Raw genomic sequence first — 27551 nt, forward strand, 5'->3', positions numbered from 1 at the left:
AGCGTGGGGATCCGGGATCTGGTGTCTCCGGGCCTGTCCGGCAGGGTTCTGGCCTTGGAGTGGGGTGACTGTGTCCTCGTGTCCTTCAGCTGTCCTCTGTGTTCCTACTTTAAGTCGCTTCAATAGCTCTAAAAGCGGTTTTAATTACTGTCCCGGAATCTAATATTTTCACCTTTATTGCTGCCTACTTAATTGATTTGTTCAATCGTGCACAATGTAGGCAATTATATCAGACCTAAGGCCCCTGGGAAGGCCTATAACATCTAAATAGTTTCTATTAGGCGAATTACTCAGACATATATATACTGTTGCTAAAGCTTGAAACTGTTATTCCGGTGTTTAAATAATCCAAACCAGTGTTTAAACAAGACAGTAATAATTAAATCAGATCAGTGGTGATCAGTTAGATCAGGTAGATCAGTGGATATCAGATAGTTATCAGATAGGTAATTAAAACCTGTATGGAAACAAAGAAACACAAATAGCACATTATGTTTACAGCTATTTAAATATGGAGTGCCGTGATTTTTTTCCACACTTAAACATGATCATCAGGTGTATTTAGGTGTATATGAGGTATAACTTTTTCAAAAAAGTGTACAGTATTTGTTAAAATTATGGTTTTATGTGGACACACCCACCAGTTCATTAGGTATGCGTGAGTTTAACCGTAGCACCACCCACCTAATCCAGTCCCTCCGCCTCCTCCTTTAAGACCACCCACTTGTCCTAGTCCCTCCCCCTCCTTATAAAAGGACAGCCCATGGCTCTGCCCTTTTGTTTACAAAATGACAAATTGGTGTCTGTAATGTAACAAGAACTCATGTTTTTGTGAATGTTAGAAGTGAACACTTCCCATATTTCTGAGATAGGCCTATCGTATAAGCACCATTATGCACTTATACTGCCACCATCCATGTATAGGCATATAATCCACGCATCCATACCATATCAGATCTGTTTTTTCTGATTTCTTTATAATCATTTATTTATTTCTTCCAATTATATTGACCCTATTGTCACAATCAGCTCAGCTCATCATCCAATTAAATCATAGTTTAACAGCAGAAACAATTAATTTGATAGATCATTTAGCATGAATAATTTTATAAATTTGCCAATATATTGTAGGCTATTGATTTCCTCCAGCTAAGCACCCTGGCATTAAAACTGTACAAAACACTTGCACTGCCCTAGGCACATTATGCTCTGGACAGAAGACTCTCCACTCTTGCTCTGATCAAACTCAATTTACAACATGAATGTTCCTTCTGACTGCATTGAGTTTCAGCAAAAGTCGCCAGATTTGAAGAAACAAGCGGCCAAGTCCACAAAAATAAGTCACAGATATTGCCTTGAATATTTATGAAAACGTTTCAACAACACCAATCCTTTTAACAACATATTAATTTGAGGGTCCTTCACATGAACCATTGGTCAAGTCAACCACATCTCCCCTGAAAGTTACTTAATGAAAACAAGCCCAAGTCGCTTATAATATCCAGACATGGCAACATGACTTCCAGCGCGACAACAATTCTTGACTTTACAGCCTCGTATAAGTATTAGGACCTACATATTGACTACAACAGCCAACAAGAATGCACATGCACTGTGACACTACACTCTGTATCAAAGCCCGACCACTGTGATTATAAAAGAAACAAACAACCTACTCCTTGAGAACAACAAGAGCAACTATACAGCAGAGCAGGTAGGAGGCTGGTTTGTTGTGGTTTCCAGTTTCCTTGATTATCCTGAGGACCCGACGTGAACATTTACTTGCTTCCAATCTAACGGAAAACAGTCTGCTCTGCTGTGAACTGGTAATGTGTGAAATTACTGTTTGAAAATCTTCCACACAGTTAGACACAGTCAGAGCAGCAAACTGGCTGCGCCGTTCAGTTCACACGTGTGTATGTGGCAGGCAGCTCCGCCCACAGAGGTTGTCGTATTTAAAAATATATATAGAGGGGGAGGTGCGTGTGTGTGTGTGCAATCTTTTTACGTCACACTATCCGTGTTTACTTCATTGGCCCGTTTGACCGTCAAGTGTTCAGCCACCAGGAAGAAACCCTAAATACAAAGTTATTACACCATTGCAAATAAAAACGACTCCAGGGTGTCTAATGAAGTACTGTCACCCCATAGACACATGAAAAGCTGGAAAAATACAAAAATTGTGGCACTCCATCTTTAACTGGTATACTATATGCGATGATACATTGTTATTACAGAAATAATGAACATACCGTTAGTCCATTTAGATGTTAGATCGTGTGTTTACACGGCTCAATTCTTAGTTGCAAGGCCTATCTAAAGCTCAATCACTAGGATGTCTACTCAGTAGGTTGTTTTGAAGAAAAGAGAGAGAAAACTGTTCTTTCTTGCTGTTTAACCCTGGGAGGCGGACCTGACCTACCCAGGGGGTCGGTTGGTGGCCAGCTAAAATGGGGAACTCCCTGCTCCATAGGGTGCCATGCAATTCCATGCATACAACATATAGCAAAAAGCATCAAATGGTATGAATAACTCCACAAACGGGTAGATTCATTCTGGGACCTTACCATTAGCTTTAGAAACGGGTAGATTCATTCTGGGACCTTACAATTAGCTTTAGAAACAGGTAGATTCATTGGTACTCCTGAGGAGGACAGAGTGTGTCTAGTGTGTCATTTGAAAGAAATTTAAAATTAAATTCACAAAATCACACCCGTGTGAAGTGAGGGTCGCTCTTGTCATCACGCACGCACGCACACACGCACGCACGCACACACACACACACACACACACACACACACACACACACACACACACACACACACACACACACACACACACACACACACACACACACACATTAATTTCAATGGGGAAATGCCATTTAGCTACAGTGGAGCCTAACAGCTGCTTTAAGACCCTAGCAACCACCTGTTTGACCCTAGCAACCACCTATTAGGCCCTAGCAACCACCTGTTGTACCCTAGCAACCACCTATTAGACACAATGTTCGAGACACAATATTTAATACTCCAGCGCGTGCTCCATGTGAGCCCGACCCCAGAAAGCATGCTGGCTGGGCCAGGCTACCCACCCCTCTAGACCAGAAAGCACGCTGGCTGGGCCAGGCTACCCGCCCCTCTAGAGCAGAAAGCACGCTGGCTGGGCCTGCAGGCTATGCTGTCACCAGCACGTCTGACTGCCTCCCTAGGAAGCAGGTGAACAACACATGATAGTGATAAAGAGGACTGTTAACACTAGCAAGGCTGAAAAAAAATCACTCCTACTCAGTCTGACTATATCGGCCCATTCGACCGCTCTCCCCCTTTATCCCCCCCACCCCCGCACCACTCGTTCACACCTCTGGAGCTGGAGACGTCATTGTTGCCTACACGCACTCACTTTTATTTTTTATTTTCTTCCCTCTCTTATGAATACATTATTATACACCCAATGAAAATGTACACTTCACGGATTATATATTTGGAATTAGGACAATCGGTAGAAAATTGGCCGAGAATAGCACAATAGCACATTAATTGTTGCCTAAATGTATACGCACTTTTCTGAAAATGGTTAATCTGCAAGCTGCCCCATTTCCTTTTCAACTTGATATGTTTCGTAGAGAGGGCATACACAAGCCAGAATTCCGTGGTTTACATGAGCAAAAAATAAGCGAGTTATGTAAAGAGGGGTGGAGGGAAAAAGGCGATTATTTGGCACAATCAATCAAATATATATGAATTACATCGCGTAGCCTATAATGTTTCCCCCTCTATATAATAGAGGGGGACAATATATAACTCTAATGTCGTATTTCGTCATGTATGTGAACTATATGCTGCTTGTAATACTGTTGGTCAAAGTAACTAGTAGTTGGACAGGCTAAATATAATAGTAGGCTATAAGCCCGTTTTCAGCTAAATGCGGAAATGTCCAGGCTAAAAAACTTATCGAACGGGAGTCGTGTTAATATTTATTTACTCGTCATTGTCATGTTCACTCCAAATCAGCAAGTATTATGTAATAAATCAATTAATTTCGTGGCTTTTTGTTCTCTTTTCTCCAGGCTCATATACCCGCATCGAGATGAGCTAGCTCTGCGACAGCCGTGCTGTTTTCAATTAAATTACTTGCAGTATAATATTAATAAATACTACATCCTATATATTGTTTGTCTGTCTAATCATTCAAATGTTTTTCTGCATGCATATTGCATAGTTTATGTAAGCCTGAATTAAAGTCTGATTACGGAGGCTTTTTCCCCGTCTCACAAACAACGAAGCCTATAAATATTGTCTGAGAAGTTGAGAATTGGTGTCATGCACATATATATGCACCACACATTCCTGCTGTTGTCACCACGCGGTAAATAATGAATACTTTGTGTTAATTCAACCATGTTTATTTTTTCTTATTGTTCACAATATCAGAAAGCATGAAAGAAAGCAAATATAAAGCGGAATAAAATCAGGGAAAACACAAATCCTACGCATTAGTTTCTGTTGCTATACTTAGAGACACTTGACACATGTCATTGTAAATGTTCCCGTACATGTACCACATGCCCGTTTGCCACATTTGTGGCAGCTGGAAAGCGTCTTGTTTCCACATCTGTCAAGCTGACACTGCCTTCGCTTCTTGGGCGTGTCTGGTGTCTGTGGGCCATCCTGTCTCCTCTTGGCAGCTCTGGGTGTTGTTTGCTGGTTCTGTGGCGTTGTAGGCAGCGGCTGCAGTGCGCTGCGCTGCTGGCGCCGAGGGGTGCGTGGTGGCATGACTGAGTCCTTTTCACCCATGTGTTCCTCACGGAGCTGTAGTGCCAAGTCCTGTAGGAACTCTCTCCTGGTGAGCTGCGGTTTGTTCAAGCACTGTTTGTACAACACATAGGCATTGATGGCAGCCAGGTCCAGAATGTTGTAAAAGACAGCCATTGGCCAACGCCTGGTGCCAAGTCTGACGCTGTAGTTTCGTGCCATCTGATCCAAAATGTCCACTCCCCATTTCGTGTCATTATAGTCCGTTACAGACTCTGGTTTCGCTTTGGGGTCTTTACCAATCACGATCGAACGGTGCATGGTGCTTAGAATGCAAACGTTTTTGTTGGCTTTGCTCTGGTAAATCGTCAGTGTGGCACCATCACTTTTCATCAGTTGTGTGTGGAACAGCTGTTCTTTTCCACGTGCGGATGGAGGCAACTCTCGCCTCTGTCTGTTCACAGTTCCAAGCATCGTTGTGTTGTTTGCTAGGAGAGACTGCCCCAACTTCATCGAAGTGAAAAAGTTATCCATTGTGATGTTTCGGCCTCTGTCGAGGAATGGTGCCACAAGCCTCTGGACCACGTCTTGCATGCTGTTGTCACCACGCCCTCTCCAATGTGGACCCTGTTGTAAACAAGTGTAATGTATGTATGTAATCTATAAACGAAACCTACGGATGGCTGCAATTCGAAGTGGCCTCTGTAAAACCTGAATGAGACGGTGAGAGAAACAATGTCTCGTGACCGTTTCAAATCCATAATGCGATACCTGCGATTTGACGACAAGGACACCAGAGAAGCACGCAAAGAAACAGACAAGTTTGCTGCAATAACGGACATTTGGAATCAGTTCACAGATAACTGCATATCTTGCTATGTGCCTGGAGGAAACATCACGGTCGATGAGCAACTCTTCCCATCCAAGGCAAGATGTGGATTTACGCAATACATGGCCAATAAACCAGACAAGTTTGGAATTAAGTTCTGGATTGCTGCCGACCTGGACAGCAAATACTTCCTGAATGGATTTCCATACCTTGGAAAGGGCCAGTACCGCAGCAGGTGATTTATTTTCCTTTTCTAATAATCAATAATCATTTAAAATGTCTTTACATCAAAGCCTATTATGTATATATTTTTGCGTTGTAATAACCATTACACCTTCTCCCTGTCATTTGTATATATAGTGATGGCGTGCCGCTGTCTCAAGACGTGGTCCAGAGGCTTGTGGCACCATTCCTCGACAGAGGCCGAAACATCACAATGGATAACTTTTTCACTTCGATGAAGTTGGGGCAGTCTCTCCTAGCAAACAACACAACGATGCTTGGAACTGTGAACAGACAGAGGCGAGAGTTGCCTCCATCCGCACGTGGAAAAGAACAGCTGTTCCACACACAACTGATGAAAAGTGATGGTGCCACACTGACGATTTACCAGAGCAAAGCCAACAAAAACGTTTGCATTCTAAGCACCATGCACCGTTCGATCGTGATTGGTAAAGACCCCAAAGCGAAACCAGAGTCTGTAACGGACTATAATGACACGAAATGGGGAGTGGACATTTTGGATCAGATGGCACGAAACTACAGCGTCAGACTTGGCACCAGGCGTTGGCCAATGGCTGTCTTTTACAACATTCTGGACCTGGCTGCCATCAATGCCTATGTGTTGTACAAACAGTGCTTGAACAAACCGCAGCTCACCAGGAGAGAGTTCCTACAGGACTTGGCACTACAGCTCCGTGAGGAACACATGGGTGAAAAGGACTCAGTCATGCCACCACGCACCCCTCGGCGCCAGCAGCGCAGCGCACTGCAGCCGCTGCCTACAACGCCACAGAACCAGCAAACAACACCCAGAGCTGCCAAGAGGAGACAGGATGGCCCACAGACACCAGACACGCCCAAGAAGCGAAGGCAGTGTCAGCTTGACAGATGTGGAAACAAGACGCTTTCCAGCTGCCACAAATGTGGCAAACGGGCATGTGGTACATGTACGGGAACATTTACAATGACATGTGTCAAGTGTCTCTAAGTATAGCAACAGAAACTAATGCGTAGGATTTGTGTTTTCCCTGATTTTATTCCGCTTTATATTTGCTTTCTTTCATGCTTTCTGATATTGTGAACAATAAGAAAAAATAAACATGGTTGAATTAACACAAAGTATTCATTATTTACCGCGTGGTGACAACAGCAGGAATGTGTGGTGCATATATATGTGCATGACACCAATTCTCAACTTCTCAGACAATATTTATAGGCTTCGTTGTTTGTGAGACGGGGAAAAAGCCTCCGTAATCAGACTTTAATTCAGGCTTACATAAACTATGCAATATGCATGCAGAAAAACATTTGAATGATTAGACAGACAAACAATATATATAGGATGTAGTATTTATTAATATTATACTGCAAGTAATTTAATTGAAAACAGCACGGCTGTCGCAGAGCTAGCTCATCTCGATGCGGGTATATGAGCCTGGAGAAAAGAGAACAAAAAGCCACGAAATTAATTGATTTATTACATAATACTTGCTGATTTGGAGTGAACATGACAATGACGAGTAAATAAATATTAACACGACTCCCGTTCGATAAGTTTTTTAGCCTGGACATTTCCGCATTTAGCTGAAAACGGGCTTATAGCCTACTATTATATTTAGCCTGTCCAACTACTAGTTACTTTGACCAACAGTATTACAAGCAGCATATAGTTCACATACATGACGAAATACGACATTAGAGTTATATATTGTCCCCCTCTATTATATAGAGGGGGAAACATTATAGGCTACGCGATGTAATTCATATATATTTGATTGATTGTGCCAAATAATCGCCTTTTTCCCTCCACCCCTCTTTACATAACTCGCTTATTTTTTGCTCATGTAAACCACGGAATTCTGGCTTGTGTATGCCCTCTCTATGAAACATATCAAGTTGAAAAGGAAATGGGGCAGCTTGCAGATTAACCATTTTCAGAAAAGTGCGTATACATTTAGGCAACAATTAATGTGCTATTGTGCTATTCTCGGCCAATTTTCTACCGATTGTCCTAATTCCAAATATATAATCCGTGAAGTGTACATTTTCATTGGGTGTATAATAATGTATTCATAAGAGAGGGAAGAAAATAAAAAATAAAAGTGAGTGCGTGTAGGCAACAATGACGTCTCCAGCTCCAGAGGTGTGAACGAGTGGTGCGGGGGTGGAGGGATAAAGGGGGAGAGCGGTCGAATGGGCCGATATAGTCAGACTGAGTAAGAGATATATGCCTAAAATCATATTTACAAAACGTTTCAAATGGGGAAAAAAACAGAGATGATTTCAATCGAATATTTAGACAAAGTCATGCAAGGGGAACTTTCTCTGGACTCCATGGGCTGAGAAAATAAACATTGAAATCTCAAATTCGGTCAGAACGGCTGCTCAGACTTCCTAGTGTTAAAGAGACATACATCTTTCTCCAACAGATGGTCCCAAGAATGTAATGATATCAGTAAATCCACAAGATGTTGTCAAAGGAAGCTCAGTCACTTTGACCTGCAGCGCCAGTGGGTCACATCCACCAATCCAGAGCTACATCCTTTTCAAAGACAACACGGTCGTGGCACAGAAGAACACAATGAGCATCTCTAACGTCCAGCCCAGTCACAGTGGAACATACCACTGTGAGGCTCAGAACAACATCGCTACAGTCCATTCACCTCCACTCACTGTTGATGTTCAATGTGAGTTATTCATTTAATTCAAATCTAATTATATTGATGGCGTGTGTGTGTGTGTGTGTGTGTGTGTGTGTGTGTGTGTGTGTGTGTGTGTGTGTGTGTGTGTGTGTGTGTGTGTGTGTGTGTGCGTGTGTGCGCGTGTGTGTGCGTGTGCGCATGTGTGTCCTCTTATGTGTGTAAGTTAAAGAACAAAAATGTTTGCAATTTAATCCATCACGCACGCCTAACGGGAGTATACTGTATCATTTGAAATACCATCTCGTTTATGATTAAATGTAATGTTGTCTTTTTGATGTGAATCTACAGATGAACCAGTGAATGTGTCGGTGGAGGTCAGTCCATCAGACAGTCTGGCAGAAGGCAGCAGTGTGACGTTGAGCTGCAGCAGTGACGCTAACCCACCAGTACACACCTACACCTGGTACAAGAGGACTGGACCTGCTGGTTCCATCTCCCTGGTCCAGGTAGGCTCAGAGCAGGTTCTGCTTCTGACCTCTCTGCAGTCCTCCCACACTGGACGGTACTTCTGTCTGGTGAAAAACACACATGGATCCCAGAGGTCATCAAAACACTCTCTAAAAGTTCAGCGTAAGTGAACTAAAGTAAAACATCTTATAGTTTTTACAGACCACAAACAACAGCTGCAATAGCTGTCATGAAAATGTGCAGCCAGATAGATACTCTGTATTTTGGCTGGGCCTGGCTACCCGCCCCTCTAGACCAGAAAGCACGCTGGCTGGGCCAGGCTACCCGCCCCTCTAGACCAGAAAGCATGCTGGCCGGGCCAGGCTACCCGCCCCTCTAGACCAGAAAGCATGCTGACTGGGCCAGGCTACCCGCCCCTCTAGACCAGAAAGCACGCTGACTGGGCCAGGCTACCCGCCCCTCTAGACCAGAAAGCACGCTGACTGGGCCAGGCTACCCGCCCCTCTAGACCAGAAAGCACGCTGGCTGGGCCTGCAGGCTGTGCTGTCACCAGCACGTCTGACTGCCTCCCTAGGAAGCAGGTGAACAACACATGATAGTGATAAAGAGGACTGTTAAAGAGACATACATCTTTCTCCAACAGATGGTCCCAAGAATGTAATGCTATCAGTAAATCCACAAGATGTTGTCAAAGGAAGCTCAGTCACTTTGACCTGCAGCGCCAGTGGGTCACATCCACCAATCCAGAGCTACATCTAAAGACAACACTGTGAGGCTCAGAACAACATCGCTACAGTCCATTCACCTCCACTCACTGTTGATGTTCATTGTTCAAAAAACAACAACCCCCCTGAACCCCCTCGAACACGAGGGCCGCACAAGTCCGACTCGGACTCTTTTCTTTTGCGGTAGCGCTGTAGGCCTGACTGTTGTTTTCCTTTTTTACAGTAACAACTACAACACCTACCACTACGCTGTCTACTACACAAGGTAAACTACCACTACACTAGAGAATACAAGTTTTGTGTGAACACAAACATTGGTTGATGATTGACTGATCATCCCATAGCGATGATTTGATTGGCTGAGCAATATTGAGGATAAAAGTGAGGGCAGAAAAGTGAATGACATTTGTGATGATTCGATTGGCTCATGTGATGTCTGATGATGAGTAATAATAATTATAGTTCAACCCCCCCCCAACCTGACAATCTACAATAGTATACACCCCCCAGCCTCACAATCTACAATAGTTCAACCCCCCACCTGCAAGCAGTGCGAGGCATTGTGAGTTTGTAGATCGCCTATTTTCACAATGTTTGCCTCTTTCTTAGGTAAAGTTTGACAATTTGGTCTTTAGAATCATTACATTGTCACTTTATGAATGTTCAGATAGCCTGTACACATTTATACTGTTTGTTGGTTTGTTTACTGCCGAGTGAGTAGACAGTGTTGCAGGTGAATTATATATTTCTAGTTTCTCAAAGATCTCAGTGGTTGGTCCGGACCAAGGAAGCACGTAAACAGATATACATCTTTCTCCAACAGATGTTCCCAAGAATGTCCTTTTGGCCATAGATCCACCAGGAGATGTTGTCAAAGGAAGCTCAATCACTCTGACCTGCAGCGCCAGTGGGTCACATCCACCAATCCAGAGCTACATCCTTTTCAAAGACAACACTGAAGTGGCACAGAAGAACACAATGAGGATCTCTAACGTCCAGCCCAGTCACAGTGGAACATACCACTGTGAGGCTTGGAACGACATCGCTGGAGTCAATTCACCTTCAGTCACTGTTGAAGTGCACTGTGAGTTTTTGATTTATATATATATTTATATTAATTATCTAATTATATTGATGTACCCCCGTGTGTGCGTGCGTGCGTGTATTGGGGTGGGATTGGTTATGCATGAACATAAACATATACAGTTAAAGTGTTGTCCATATCATAATAACAGTGCTATTTGAGTGCATCAATGTTTATTCCTCCACAGACCCTCCAGAAATTCCCTCAGTATCAGTGAGTCCACCAGGAGGTGTTGTTGAGGGCAGCACAGTGACTCTGACCTGCAGCAGTGAAGCCAAGCCACCAGTAGACACCTACACCTGGTACAAAGATCGCAGATCCATCTCCACTGGTCCTCAGCTGGTGATGAACAATGTGTCTCCTGGAGACTCTGGACGGTACATCTGTCTGGTGAAAAACACACATGGATCCCCGAGATCATCAGCACACTCTCTAGATGTTCAGCGTAAGTGAATTCTAAAGTAAAACATCTTATAGTTTTTACAGACAACAAACAACAGCTGCAATACCCGTCATGAAAATGTGCCAGATAGATAGCCTGTATTTTATAAGACCCCAAAATTCACTGCAAAATTAACCGGAAGTCTAATCGACTAAAGCTAAAATGGCTACTGTCTTTTTAACCCATTTAGATCTGAGGACGATTCTACAAATTCTTCTAAATCCTGACATGTTTCTATGTCAGTCGTTCTCAAACATTTTCATGTCAAGGACCCCCACAAATATAATGTAATTAGCCGCTGACCCCATGTGAAAATATGTTGTCCCAGGGACCCCCCCCCCCAAAAAAAGCAAAGATTTGTGAAAGAATATATATTCAAAGATTTGCACTACATTTTCAAGATTCTTCAAAAATAGCAGATCTACAAGCTCATAGTGCGGCTGCTATGAGCTTGATCTGCTATTTATCATGCTTAAAACACCAAAAAGGGTGTTTCCCGTCCGGAATGGGTTAAAAGTCATCAGAGGCGTAACCGCGAGGTAGCGGTGATTTAGTAATGAGACGTTCAAATAATACACAATAAAAATACACAATACACATCTCTCCACAGCTCCGAAGCTTCCAACGCACTGTGAACCTCCAGAGGTCTACCGTTCGAACAGAATCATGATCACCCCGATGAAGACCAGGTACGCACCCAGAGAGACGGTGCTGTACGTGTGCATGGTGGGATATACTATGAACGGAGGACGTGCCTATGTGAGCTGTGAGGCTGGGAAATGGACACCTTTAACTCTGACATGTGAAGGTAAGTGTACGTTCGTCGGCAGTACCAGTGTTGATACATACACACGGCGTTGTGTCATCAATATAGCTGGGGGGTGGAGCTATGGGGTAAAGTTCCGAGTTCTCCCAACCGGAATAAACAGTGGGGTGTTGGGTTTTCAAACGCAGATGCTTTATAATACTACTAATTTAAGGGGGCACGGTGGCACAGTTGGTAGTGCTGTCGCCTCACAGCTAGAAGGTCCTGCGTTCGATTCCCGCTCGTGACGCTGTGGGTGCTGGCGGCGTGTTTCCTCCTCCGCGTCATCAGTGCCCATACTCGAAGGCGGGGTTGGCGAATGGGCCTTTCTGTGTGGAGTTTGCATGTTCTCCCCGTGTCCCCTAGGGTAGATATACCCTCACAAAAAATATGCAGTAATCCTGGTCACTAAACTGCCTCCACCTGGCCAGCCGGGGCGCCTGATGGAGGGGAATGGAACTGGTTGGAATAACGTGTTCCTTCCACGCGCTACGTCCAACCAGGGAAACTCCCCCCTGTCAGGTGTAAAGGATCAACTTGGACACTCAGGCTGAAGGAAGCATGAGTTCAAGTCCGTTGCTCTCCCCTTGTCCCCCATATATGGGGACTAGGTTGGTGGAGGGTGTATAGAGCCCAGGATCACATTAGATGATTGACACAGGGGTGAAAAATGGGTTATAAAATCGTGGGATAAAAAATATATAAAATAAATATATATATACTACTAATTTAAAAGTAGGCGTCATGGATTGCCAGATCACAGGCACAGATCCTTGTTGCCACTCGACAAGGAACGCTACTTTAGAAATGAAACAAGCCTAGCAATGTTTTCCTTGACTGCTGGACATGATCCAACACAACACAATGGCCTGATATATTTGCTTGGTAAGAGACACTTTTCTATAGATATGATCATCAAAGTTCATTGACACACTTCAGCTCAGGTTGACCATAAACCATTTATTGCAAAGCTACTGCATGTTAGTATGGCGGTGTGGCTCTGCTCATGTGATATCGGATAATCTGTGTACCGAGACATTATCTGATTATCTGTGCACTGAGACACAGCTCTGATATCAACCACTCCCCAGAGCAGAGCCAAAGATACAATAATCCATGAACAAAAATACACAGTAATAACACATCAACACATGATTCAACACAATTAACAATACAATTAATTAATATCCCATAACGCCTGGAATAAGAACTGCATACATACATACATACACACATATAATAACCTTCTGCCTTCCACGCCTCAATGAACTATCGGTTACGCTTAAAAAGCCATTAATTAATAAACGATGTTCATATAACACAAATTCCAAGTAGGCTACAAACACCATTCGTTTGGAAGTGGGGTATTATTATGCAGTGTTTATACACACAACACAAACCATAGCTGTTTCAAACGTACAGAAAATACAGTTTAAAATGGCAATGAATACGAGCTAAAGCAGTGTGTAAATCCTGCATATTAAAGGTATATTCAGTGATTTCACTCAAAAAACCTTAGGTTTCGTTTTTGGCTAGGAGGCAAAGCCTTTCATCCAATCAGGATAGAGAGCCAAAAACGAAACCTAAGGTTTTTTGACCCCCAGGGGTTAACTGGGGACAGGGAGGAACTCCTTATATGGTCAGCACACTCTATAGTAGAGAGGATTATCACAACAAAACAAATAAATAAGTGATATTTGAATTAAGTGAAATCACTGAATATAGCCTACCTTTAAATAGTGAACGGAACTTTGCCAAACGATGAATCCCCGCCAAGTTACAATTACTTAGAATTTACTATGTTCTAAAAACATTATTGATGACTTAATGGCTGTTGTTGTTTTTTGATATTACGGTAAGTTTAATTGATCAAATGCATGTTCATGTACCACACACACACACACACACACACACACACACACACAAACACACACACACACACACACACACACACACACACACACACACACACACACTTCTCTCCCTGGCTCTCATGCTCTAGTTGTCTCCATTTGACCCAGGCCAGTGCGGCAGGCGCACAGACCCGACCGACTATAAACTCAGGATCAGCGGAGGCACCCTGTCCCGTCCTGGAGACCATCCGTGGCAGGTGTCCCTGCAGCACAGAGCCAAAGGCTCATCTAAGGCGTTCGGACACGCCTGTGGAGGCGTCCTCATCGCGTCCTGTTGGGTCCTCACTGCTGCTCACTGCATGTAAGCTGCTCTAAATGCTAACATGTGCTAACATGAGCTGTTCTAAATGCTAACATGTGCTAACATGAGCTGCTCTGAATGCTAACATGTGCTAACATGAGCTGCTCTGAATGCTAACATGTGCTAACATGAGCTGCTCTAAATGCTAACATGTGCTAACATGCACAGGTGGTCTTAATTACTGACTTGCTTGTTTCTCCAGTAACGACGCCAAGGACATGCAGGTGGTCGTGGGGGGAGTGGACATCGGGAGCGAAGAAGAGTCAGACCAGGTCATCTCCGTGAAGAGAGACTTTGTTTATAAGGGTTACAGGATAATAGGCAAGATTGGCGTTGCTACTAATGACATTGGTGAGGCCATTACTTTACTGTACGTCTTATTTTCCAGACGAGCTGATTTCTTACCTTAATCTGGTGTTATATCGGAAACTGCCCATAGATCCGAAGTCTCGTTAGTCCGAACATGCACTGCTCCCGTGCTTGCGGTTAGGTTTAGGTTTGCTCCCGTGCTTGCGGTTAGGTTTAGGTTAGGGTTAGAGATAGGGATAGTAATTTCAGAACAATGAACCTTCTTACTAATGACACGGCACCGTTATATCTGTACGTCTGTCTGTCTATCTGTACGTCTGTCTGTACGTCTGTCTGTCTGTACGTCTGTCTGTACAGTACGTGTGTACCAGTGTTGATTTCGTCGACTAAAACTAAGACGAAAAATGTTCGTCGACTACCTTTTTCCACTGACAAAAACTATTGGAAACTAAATGAAAACTAAGCTATGATGACTAAAACAGACTAAGTACCTACTGACAATTTCGTCAACAAATAAAAACTAGACTAAAATGTTAGGAAGGGACTAGTGGATAAGAGACCCAGGCCTCCATTTCCGTCGGCACTAAACCTTATCCCTAAACTTCGTTGCCTTTTTTTACTATTTTGCAAAACATTTTTGAATAGTTAAAATGGCCAGTCTACAAGCTTGTCAATGTCAATGTAGATTGACTAGTTGAACTATTCAAAAATGTTTTTCATAATAGTAGAAAAAGGCAAAGAAGTTTAGGGATAAGGGGTTTAGCGGTGACGAAAATGGAGCCCCCCGTATAAGTCATTTTACATTTGGTTGCATGCTGAAAATAGCCGATCTACAAGCTCACAACGCGTCACGCTTATAGATCGGCTATTCTCAAGGCATCAAGTGCCCGATGTCGAGTCGGCTGGCCTGTTCTGACAACACAACAACACTCCATATTCAACGAGTTCTCTGACACAGGTACAACGGGTTCTCTGACACGGGTACACCGGGTTCTCTGAAACGGGTACAACGGGTTCTCTGACACGGGTACAACGGGTTCTCTGACACGGGTACAACGGGTTCTCTGACACGGGTACAACGGGTTCTCTGACACGGGTACAACGGGTTCTCTGACACGGGTACAACGGGTTCTCTGACACGGGTACAACGGTTGATCCTTCCCCACCCATCCTTCCTCTTCAATGTCTCCCTTTTGACTGAATACCTGTCCATTTAAACTAGACGGTCCCGCCCCAAAGTTATTAGTGCAGCCGTGCCCGGCAGCTGGCGAAAACTAGAATTCTTAACAGGCCCGAAAATGCAGACCTCGCCCTTTAGAGCGAGGTCGCTTCTCGCCGTCTCGCCCTCAGGGCGTCTTACTGGTGTCTAGATAACAAGTGGTACAGGTGATGTTATCTAGATCAGGGGTTCTCAACCTTTTGGGCTGGGGACCCCCGGAAATGCTTTAGCCATGTCTCACGACATTTAAAGTCAATTCCTTCTGTCGATCAGATTATACTAAGATCCCCTGACCCCCGGGTTCGAACTGGAAACCTTGCGTTTACGATCCAGTCACTCTACCCCTGAGCCACCGCTGTATTATTATTTACTGTTCTATTCTGTTTCCTGTGTCTCAGCATTACTCCAGCTGGAAGTCACCGATGACCCATTCTGTGCCAAGGAAACCAGCTATGTTAAATATGCCTGTCTGCCAAACAAGCTCTTCCCCGATGGAAAGGAGTGTGTGGTCGCTGGATGGGGCGAAACTAAAGATGGTATACGTATCCAACCACTAATCACACCTTAAATAAAAGCTGCACTAGTCTATATAAGGTATAATTGCCTATGTTATATGTATCGTATAATGTAGCAGGTATATGATGCAGTTTGTCTCTGGAGTTCTTTATTATATATATATATATATATATATATATATATATATATATATATACATACATTTATTTATTAAATGGCCTATTTGTGAGTGGCACCATAACATTGCCGCCACTGCTATGCCCTGGCCCTATATGCTCCATATAACAATACATGGGACGAAAAGCGGAAATTAGATGTCCTAGAAGGATTTTTAGCTGAGCTGTCTGTGTGTGTGTGTTCTTCTTCCTCAGCTGACCACCCACACAACATGTCACATGGCCAGCTTTCCGTGATGTCTGAGGAGCGTTGTCAGGAGTTCCATGGCTACATGGACGACACCATGATCTGTGCAGGAGACAAGTTGGGAAAAGTTGGCTCCTGTAGTGTAAGTGTGCGTGGGTGCGTGAGTGTATTAGGTCACCTTCACACCAGGATGTTATACTGCAACTTAAAATGAATCCTGTCGGCCATTTTTGGTTATTTTTCAAAACCGTCTGGCACTGGCGTGCTAGCGGCCACTATAGCACTGGCAATGATCCATTAAAGGACCACTTCACCACTTTTCAACCTATCTTCATATAATAGGTCCTCAATAATAATCATGAAAAAATGGCGCAATGTTTGTCTACTCTGTCTGTGTCTCATAGGAGGGCTGTGGGCAGTTCAGAAACCTTTCTAGTCCTGAAAAGTTGCAATGCGAAAATGGAAGCCATCGTTCTCACGATAATGAAAATGATCTTTTCAAATAAATCTGCTAATGATGATGTCACTGGAAGACGGTTTCTAAATTGCCCACAGCCCTCCTATGAGACACAGACTGAGTAGAAAAAGATCATGCCATTTTATCATGATTATTAGTGAGGACCTATTATAATTATGAAGATAGGTTGAAAAGTGGTGAAGTGGTCCTTTAAGGAAACAAAAAAACACTGCAGTGTAGGCCTACAGAATATTTGGTCTGTGTCGTCTGTGCGTATGGAGCGCTGTCACTGTGTGTGGGGATCCGAGTGGGGACTTTCTTCAAATAGCCTATAGGCCTACTTCAAACTTCAACACATAGCTCAGCATGATCTATGATCTATAAACTGTATTAATAATACATTTATATAATGATTGGATCATCTATGTTTATGGGAGTAGGCTATTATAGAAATGTGGCGCTCCCGCCTCCGCTGTGCCTCCGCAATGTGCCCAAAAGAACACACACACGCATGCACACACGCACGCACGCACGCACGCACGCACGCACGCACGCACACACACACACACACACACACACACACACACACACACACACACACACACGTCCATACACATACACAGCTAAAGAAGTGACTTTGATTGAACAGACCAGAAGTTTTATGAAAAAAATAGACTTTTAGAAAAAATAAAATGTTTTCCTAATCATTGAACACACTACTTCAGAAACTCCATCAATACAAAAAATGCAGAGGGCACAGGTGGCACAGTTGGTAGTGCTGTCGCCTCAAAGCTAGAAGGTCTTGGGTTCGATTCTGTGTGGAGTTTGGATGTTCTCCCCGTGTCCCCTAGGGTAGGTACCCTCACAAAAAACATGCAGTAATCCTGGTCTCTAAACTGCCTCCCCCTGGCCAGCCAGGGCACCTGATGGAGGGGAAAGGAACTGGTTGGAATAACGTGTTCCTTCCACTTGCTACGTCCAACCAGGGAAACTCCCCCCTGTCAGAGCCGGATTAACAATGGAACTAGGCATGCATGTTAATTAATTAATTAATTGGCTGAATCAGTAGGGGCCTTGAGAGGGGTTAATCCGTCACTGCCCCCTGTCAGGTGTAAAGGAGCAACTTGGACACCCAGGCATGAAGGAAGCATGAGTTCAAGTCCGTTGCTCTCCCCTTGTCCCCCATATATGGGGACTAGGTTGGTGGAGGGTGTGTAGAGCCCAGGATCACATTAGATGATTAACACAGGGGTGAAAAATGGGTTACAAAATCGTGGGATAAAAATTATAAAAAAAAACGTACATCTTTTAAAACAGGCCTGAAAATCCACCTTTCAGCAGGCCCAAGGGAGAGGAAATAACCACTTCTCCCTTAAATAGGCCATTTAAGGGAGTAGGTGATTTCCCCACTCTGTCCGTACTAGGGATGTTAATAGTTCATTGTTAATCAATGAATCGATAATTCTGCGGTTCCAGTGTAACGGTTGTGTACCCGTCCCGTCATGAAATACACACACAGAGGCACTGGGTTGGATGTTGATGTTCTTTACTGGTGTAGCTCTGCAAATGAGTGGTTTCAAACACAGAACATAATTGGTTTAGCTCCTCCACTGGTATTGACGTCACAGCAGAGAGCTAGTCAGACTGTCTAGTACAAACATCTTAAATACTTTACATTTTACATTAAATGCATTCAGATGTCTTTTTACAATGGTATTCTTTAACATGTGATCGTATAGTGGTTTTAACTGGGTCTTGACATTAATGTTTTACAATGAATTTAAATACAATCTGTTTTTAACTTGCTTTTAACCTACAATATCCTTTTTATATTGAAATGAAATAGAAAAGACAGAAATACATGACGGTAGCCAAAATTAATTAATAAATCTGCATAACAGCACCCTCTGGTGGTACACAGAAAATACAGTCGGCACCACGTTAAGGCGCGATCATTCTAAAATGGTGTCGGCGGTCCACAATAGACGAATCCACAGAGGGGTGCCCTGGGCGCGGCCATTACTGAGGGGTAATCCATGGAGCAGGTGCTGGCATAGGCCAGGTGTAGCTAATCAGTGCTGCTGTGCTTAATGGTACACCTCAGTAATGGCCGCACCCAGGAAACCCTCTGTGGATTCGTCTATACAATATGAACTTGTAAACATATCTGACTTAATACAGAACGTAGTGCAACATTTACCTGCAAATGAGTGGTTTCAAACACAGAACATAATTGGTTTAGCTCCTCCACTGGTATTGACGTCTATAGGAAGATAACAATGTATTCAGTATCAAAATAAATAATACAACCAACGTGAGCAACAAACACAAAACGAACAAATCTCACGTTCCGGACAATACACACATTTAGAGGGGCAGGTGCTCAAGTGAAAAAAAAGAGCACCTTGTGCAGCGCATTTTGGGGCGGGAACCCATTTAGGTGCTTTAGCTATTGAAAAATAGCAGATCTACAAGCTTGTAGATCTGCTTTTTTATTTTATCGAAGAACCACTGACATAGAAACATAGCTTTAGATTGTGGGGGACCTAAATAATATAGTAGAAGCGTTTTTTTATCAAGATTTGATCAATGTCACCATGGTCCATGGTTTTAAGAGCAAAATTGCCAAAAGGGCAGCTCTAGCACCCCCTATTGTCTATCTGTTCATCACTGTCACTATCACTGTTCATAATGGTTCTGTTCTTACATCCGGTCTCTTAGGGGGATTCGGGCGGACCCCTGATGTGTAAGGAAGATGGGGTTTACTACATGGCAGGCTTGGTGAGCGGGGGAAACGCCACATGCGGTGCTGCCACACCAGGCATCTACGCCAACGTCCACCGATATGTTCAATGGATTTCTAGCTGCATATATCACCAAGGAGCACCATGCAGGACACAGAGTGCCCCTGTGGAGGATGAATATGACTATGGTGATAATTCAAGATTTGGCTGATATTTCGCTAATTTTCTCTAACTAGTTGCCAAGGTCTTTCCAGCCAGATATCTCATTTCCTCTCTCTCTCTATCCTGACCTGATTGGCTGAAAATGTGTCACTTACCTGAAAATGTATTTTCTGTTTATTAACCCTCTAACACGCGCATTAATTTCTACTTGCAAAAAAATGATTTTTTTTTGTTAAAAAAAATAAAGTTTGATGAAAAATGTATAATAATTATATAATAATATATACTTACCTGAAAATGTATTTTCTGTTTATTAAAGAGCTGGAGAGCAGTGGTTCTCAACCAGTGGTCCGGGGACCACCGGTGGTCCTTGAGGGGGTTCCAGGTGGTCCCCAGCTAAATGATGGAGAGTTGGTAACCAAATGGACCCTTAGGCTATAGATCTTTAACTCTTGAGAGTGTAAAATGAAACCACATGGACCCGTATGGGTTCATTTGGATACACGCTCAAGAGTTAAAATATTGTTAAACATCTGCATTACTTAATTTACAATTAGAGAATGTAGAAGAAGTGTTATTTGCCTGTTATCTCCTACGGTACCACATCAACACAGCATGGAATGGTGGACAAAATCTTATGATGACAAAATATTGAGGCTAAATCTCATAAAATGGTGGTTCCGTGGCTCAAATGCCAAATAAATAATGGACCTTGCTATGAAAAGGGTTGAAAACCACTGCCCTATAGCAATGATTACTGTCACAATATAATGCTTTAACCTTTTAACCTTTTTTTTTTTTTTTTAACCAAAGAATATCACACTACCCTTTAGGACTATATACCTTGAAGTTGTCCCATAATGCATTGTGAAAAGGACAGTTTGTCCTTGGAACTGTTGGGTGAATGACGTAGGTACGGTCTTGAAGTGCCATGAGAAAACTGATTCAGCAATAATGAATAAATTGACTTGATTGACTGTTTGTTATTTTCTTCAGTAGCCTACTTCATGGAAGCACACGTCAACCTACTTGTTCCTCACCTGTCTAACTGATTTGATTGATTGATTATTTTACCCATATAGCAAATCTAGCTAAGAAAATCCATCTGAAAAGCCGCTTCCTCTACTGACATAGATCATAGATCTATAGATCATAGATCACGGTATGAGAACAGAAAGAGGGTCATTCAAGCTACACACATTTTGATCATGGAGATATTTTGCATGCATGCCCCAGACAGCCCTTCTATCACAGTTGGAAAAGTTACTCAAAAACTGTAACATAATGTGACCGTGTCTAAGGCTAAGTCATTGAATTAGCTTCAAATTGACATATTGGTTGTTCAGTTTGACCCGCCAGTTTTGGAGATATGGCTTATCGAGAAATGTCTTGCAGAAAATGAGTTTAGAAAACAGACTTGATGGTTCACTTCTGTGGACTCTAACATTACACCTAGCTACATGTTTAAGCATTTATTTCATATTCACATGTCTTCTGTGGTCTCTAACATTACACCTAGCTACATGTTTAAGCATTTATTTCATGTTTACATGTCTTCTGTGGACTCTAACATTACACCTAGCTACATGTTTAAGCATTTATTTCACATTCACATGTCTTCTGTGGTCTCTAACATTACACCTAGCTACATGTTTAAGCATTTATTTCATGTTTACATGTCTTCTGTGGTCTCTAACATTACATCTAGCTACATGTTTAAGCATTTATTTCATGTTTACATGTCTTCTGTGGTCTCTAACATTACACCTAGCTACATGTTTAAGCATTTATTTCATGTTTACATGTCTTCTGTGGTCTCTAACATTACACCTAGCTACACGTTTAAGCATTTATTTCATATTTACATGTCTTTTGTGGACTCTAACATTACGCCTAGCTACATGTGTAAGCATTTATTTCATATTTACATGTCTTCTGTGGACTCTAACATTACACCTAGCTACATGTTTAAGCATTTATTTCATATTTACATGTCTTCTGTGGACTCTAACATTACACCTAGCTACATGTTTAAGCATTTATTTCATATTTACATGTCTTCTGTGGTCTCTAACATTACACCTAGCTACATGTTTAAGCATTTATTTCATGTTTACATGTCTTCTGTGGACTCTGACATTACACCTAGCTACATGTTTAAGCATTTATTTCATATTACATGTCGATTTCAGCTCTGACATTTATTTCAGTCATGCTCTAGTATGTGAAGGTTCTGCCTGTGCTATTATTTTATTATATATTTGTTAAGTTTTTCTCTACTGCCTGAACAGTTAGTATTGCCGCCATGACTGTCTCTGTATCAAACAGAGTCACATTACATATTAGCTATTACTAGTTACTTTAGAAATAAGTAATATTACTTCCGAATCCGAATCGGAAGCCTTTATTGCCATGACATGTAAACATGTTATGAATTTGGTTTGGTGGACAGCAGAGTGCAGTTACAACACTAGAAAAAAAAAATCAAGATTTTTTACTGGGTGCCTGAAGCTCGCCAAGTCTGTGCAGCATTTGAGCCACGGACCACCATTTGATGACATTTAGCCTCTCAGAAGGGTCCATTTGGTTACATGTGAGCCAGGTCTCCCCATTGACTTTCAATGAGGTATTTTGTCTTAGTTCATTGCGCACTACGTTGCCACCAACATGCTAACATGCTAACATGCTAATACTAACATGCTAACATGCTAGCATGCTAACATTTTAATGCTAACATGCTAATGCTAACATGATATCATGCTAAAATGCTAACATGCTGCTAACATGCTAATGCTAACATGCTAACATGCTAATGCTATCATGCTAACAAGCTAATGCTAACATGCTAATGCTATCATGCTAACATGCTAATGCTATCATGCTAATGCTATCATGCTAACATGCTAACATGCTAATGCTAACATGCTAACATGCTAATGCTTGCATGCTAATGCTATCATGCTAATATACTAACATACTAATGGTAACATGCTAATGCTAACATGCTAACATGCTAATGCTAACATGCTAATGCTATCATGCTAATGCTATCATGCTAACATGCTAATGCTAACATGCTAATGCTATCATGCTAACATGCTAACATGCTAATGTTAACATGCTAATGCTATCATGCTAACATGTTAATGCTAACATGCTAATGCTAACATGCTAATGCTAACATGCTAAGATGCTAGCATGCTAATGCTATCATGCTAATGCTAACATGCTAATGCTATCATGCTAATGCTAACATGCTAATGCTAACATTCTAATGATAACATGCTAACATGCTAATGCTATCATGCTAACATGCTAATGCTATCATGCTAACATGCTAATGCTATCATGCTAACATGCTAATGCTAACATGCTAATGCTATCATGCTAACATGCTAATGCTAACATGCTAATGCTAACATGCTAATGCTAACATGCTAATGTTAACATGCTAACATGCTAATGCTAACATGCTAATGCTATCATGCTAACATGCTAATATTAACATGCTAATGCTATCATGCTAACATGCTATTGCTAACATGCTAATGCTAACATGCTAACATGCTAATGCTAACATGCTAATGCTATCATGCTAACATGCTAATGTTAACATGCTAATGCTATCATGCTAACATGCTAATGCTATCATGCTAACATGCTAATGTTAACATGCTAATGCTATCATGCTAACATGCTAATGTTAACATGCTAATGCTAACATGCTAATATGCTAACATGCTAATGCTAACATGCTAATGCTAACATGCTAACATGCTAACATGCTAATGCTAACATGCTAATGCTATCATGCTAACATGCTAATGCTAACATGCTAACATGCTAATGCTAACATGCTAATGCTATCATGCTAACATGCTAATGCTAAGATGTCTGAGCTGTAAGGGTCCATTTGGTTTCGTTCAGGGGGGCGGCCCGGTTCCGGCGAGCCGCCCTGCTTCTGAAACGGTCGAGAAATGACAGAGTTACGTGTTTCCCCGATTTTCTCCATTGTCTTTCAATGTGTGTGTGTGCGTGCACATGGGTGGTTATGAGAGCGAGTTAAGAAATTGTGTTTGTGATGAAAAATTTGCTGACTCATTCAGGCATTTAACATGGAGTTGTATGAATGTGTGATGTTCACTTAAAAAAAAAAAATTAAATATGTGAATATAAAATTATTATGAAAGGGCTTAGGTTAGGATGTCTTTTTCTTTTTTTTATAAAAGTGCTATATAAATGCAAATAATAACTAGGAAAAAAAAATCAAGAAATTTTACTGGGTGCCTGAAGCTCGCCAAGTCTGTGCAGCATTTGAGCCACGGACCACCATTTGATGACATTTAGCCTCTCAGAAGGGTCCATGTGGTTACATGTGAGCCAGGTCTCCCCATTGACTTTCAATGAGTATTTTGTCTTAGTTCATTGCGCATTACGTTGCCACCAACATTCTAATGCTAACATGCTAATACTAACATGCTAGCATGCTAACATTTTAATGCTAACATGCTAATGCTAACATGATATCATGCTAATGCTAACATGCTAATGCTATCATGCTAACATGCTAACATGCTAATGCTAACATGCTAATGCTATCATGCTAAGATGCTAATGTTAACATGCTAATGCTATCATGCTAACATGCTAATGCTAACATGCTAATGCTAACATGTTAATGCTAACATGTTAATATGCTAACATGCTAATGCTAACATGATAATGCTAACATACTAACATGCTAATGCTAACATGCTAATGATATCATGCTAACATGCTAATGCTATCATGCTAATGCTAACATGCTAATGCTATCATGCTAACATGCTAATGCTAACAATGCTAACATTCTAATGATAACATGCTAATGCTATCATGCTAACATGCTAATGCTATCATGCAAATATACTAATGCTAACATGCTAATGCTATTATGCTAACATGTTAATGCTATCATGCTAACATTCTAATGCTAACATGCTAATGCTAACATGCTAATGCTATCATGCTAACATGCTAATGCTAACATGCTAACATGCTAATGCTAACATGCTAATGCTAACATGCTAATATGCTAACATGTTAATGCTAACATGCTAATATGCTAACATGATAATGCTAACATGCTAACATGCTAATGCTAACATGCTAATAATATCATGCTAACATGCTAATGCTATCATGCTAATGCTAACATGCTAATGCTATCATGCTAACATGCTAATGCTAACAATGCTAACATTCTAATGATAACATGCTAACATGCTAATGCTATCATGCTAACATGCTAATGCTATCATGCAAATATGCTAATGCTAACATGCTAATGCTATCATGCTAACATGTTAATGCTATCATGCAAAGTAACGTGTCGTTTTCTGTTTTTACCCGCGTTTCCCCATTGACTTTGCATGGGGCATTTTTCGCGTCGTTTATTGCGAATTACGTCGGCACGGTAACCCGAAACGGAAAGAAAAGCACAAGCACACCATTCCCGGCCGAGCCGCACGTTTCGATGTATATATTGTGGGGCTTTGGTAAACCGTGCGGCCGGCCATAGACGTCAAAGTTTCTTGTCTTGATTATTATTGCTGCGATTAAGTATGTGTTGCGGATTTCAACCTGTGTTTCTGCCATTGCATGGCAGGCACCCAGAATAATAATTCTGGGTGCCTGCCATGCAATGGCAGAAACACAGGTTGAAATCCGCAACCAATACTTAACTAGAAACAAAATTTCAAGAAATTTTACTGGGTGCCTGAAGCTCGCCAAGTCTGTGCAGCATTTGAGCCACGGACCACCATTTGATGACATTTAGCCTCTCAGAAGGGTCCATTTGGTTACATGTGAGCCAGGTCTCCCCATTGACTTTCAATGGGGTATTTTGTCTTAGTTTATTGCGCATTACGTTGCCACCAACATTCTAATGCTAACATGCTAACATGCTAACATGCTAATGCTAACATGCTAATGTTAACATGCTAATGCTATCATGCTAACATGCTAACATGCTAATGCTAACATGCTAATGCTAACATGCTAACATGCTAATGCTATCATGCTAACATGCTAATGCTAACATGCTAATGCTATCATGCTAACATGCTAATGCTAACATGCTAACATGCTAATGCTAACATGATATCATGCTAACGCTAACATGCTAATGCTATCATGCTAACATGCTAAGGCTAACATGCTAATGATATCATGCCAACATGCTAATGCTAACATGCTAACATGCTAATGCTATCATGCTAACATGCTAACATGCTAATGCTAACATGCTAATGCTAACATGCTAACATGCTAATAACATGCTAATGCTAATATGCTAACATGCTAATGCTAAGATGTCTGAGCTGTAAGGGTCCATTTGGTTTCGTTCAGGGGGGTGGCCCGGTTCCGGCGAGCCGCCCTGCTTCTGAAACGGTCGAGAAATGACAGAGTTACGTGTTTCCCCGATTTTCTCCATTGACTTTCAATGTGTGTGTGTGCGTGCACATGTGTGCATGTGCGTTCGTGTGTGCGCCTGTGTGAGAGGTGGTCAACTTGGTCTAAGTGCATGGAAAGTTTCAAGACTGTAGCATGTTGCAAACAAAAGTTATAGCTGTGTAAAGGCCAGCCAATAGGAATACAGAGGGGCGGGGCTTAAGCAATTAAGCCATTACAGCTTGTTCCTCTTGATGGTCTACGTCCATGTACCAAAATTTGAGGCTGTAGCATGTTGTAAACAATAGTTGGAGCTGTGTAAAGGCCAGCCAATAGGAAGACAGGATTTGTGTGTTTATGTGTGTGCGTGTGCGTGCGTGTGTGCGTGTGTGTGCGCTCAGGGGGGCGGCCCGGTTCTGGCGAGCCACCCCGCGTCTGAAACGGTTGAGAAATGACAGAGTTACGCGTTTCCCCAATTGTCTCCATTGACTTTCAATGTGTGTGTGTGCGTGCACATGTGTGCATGTGCGTGCGTGTGCATGCGTGGGCGTGCGTGCGTGCGTGTGTGAGAGGTGGTCAACTTCACCTTGAATCATTAACAATGTATCATTTTCAGCTGGGCTACGCTATGCAAATGCACCCACTATTGAAAGTAAAAAACACACTGACTCAATGAGAGAATTTGTTCAGACATACGGTCCGAACAAATTGCTCTAGCGCAAAAAGTAAAAGTCGAATGCAATTTTTGTTTTCGCCGTGAGTGACCCGAGACATTAAGGTATGCCGTGTGCGATCGTGGTATTGGTACGATAAAAAACGTGGTTATAAGAGCGAGTTAAGAAATTGTGTTTGTGATGAAAAAATTGCTGACTCATTCAAGCAGTTAACATGAAGTTCTATGACACATTATGATGGTACACCTGTCGCTTTCAGGGCTGTAGTTCACGTACCGTATGAATCTGGGCTGTGGTTGTGACATTGGGTGAAAGAGGACGAGTGTGGCTACAAAATTACCGAAACCCATGCGTGTAAAGTTAATATTTTGGCCGTGAGGACGATTTGTTCGGAGAATTTCGCTACAGTCTTCACAATGTCTTGTCCCTCTGACCCGCTCTCTCTCTGGGCGTGCGACACTGCAAGTCGAGATTTTTGCTCAGACCACAC

At 42.2% G+C, this 27551-nt stretch overlaps 1 protein-coding gene across 1 annotated transcript in view; it reads left to right on the forward strand.

Moving 5' to 3' along the window:
• Positions 1 to 20130, forward strand: part of LOC310873516 (plasminogen-like) — a 65280-nt gene extending 45150 nt beyond the window's left edge. The window contains exons 6-16 of the mRNA XM_083785939.1: positions 8235 to 8492; positions 8796 to 9077; positions 9864 to 9905; positions 10464 to 10724; positions 10912 to 11169; positions 11777 to 11974; positions 13993 to 14185; positions 14388 to 14536; positions 16112 to 16249; positions 16601 to 16734; positions 19771 to 20130. Coding sequence (XP_083642065.1) covers positions 8235 to 8492; positions 8796 to 9077; positions 9864 to 9905; positions 10464 to 10724; positions 10912 to 11169; positions 11777 to 11974; positions 13993 to 14185; positions 14388 to 14536; positions 16112 to 16249; positions 16601 to 16734; positions 19771 to 20004 — 2147 coding nt within the window. The 3' untranslated portion in view covers positions 20005 to 20130. The remainder of the gene's footprint in view (positions 1 to 8234; positions 8493 to 8795; positions 9078 to 9863; positions 9906 to 10463; positions 10725 to 10911; positions 11170 to 11776; positions 11975 to 13992; positions 14186 to 14387; positions 14537 to 16111; positions 16250 to 16600; positions 16735 to 19770) is intronic.
• Positions 20131 to 27551: the final 7421 nt, after the last annotated feature.

Source organism: Protomyctophum parallelum, assembly GCF_964188405.1.
Source record: "Protomyctophum parallelum genome assembly, chromosome: 1".
Classification (NCBI taxonomy): domain Eukaryota; kingdom Metazoa; phylum Chordata; class Actinopteri; order Myctophiformes; family Myctophidae; genus Protomyctophum; species Protomyctophum parallelum.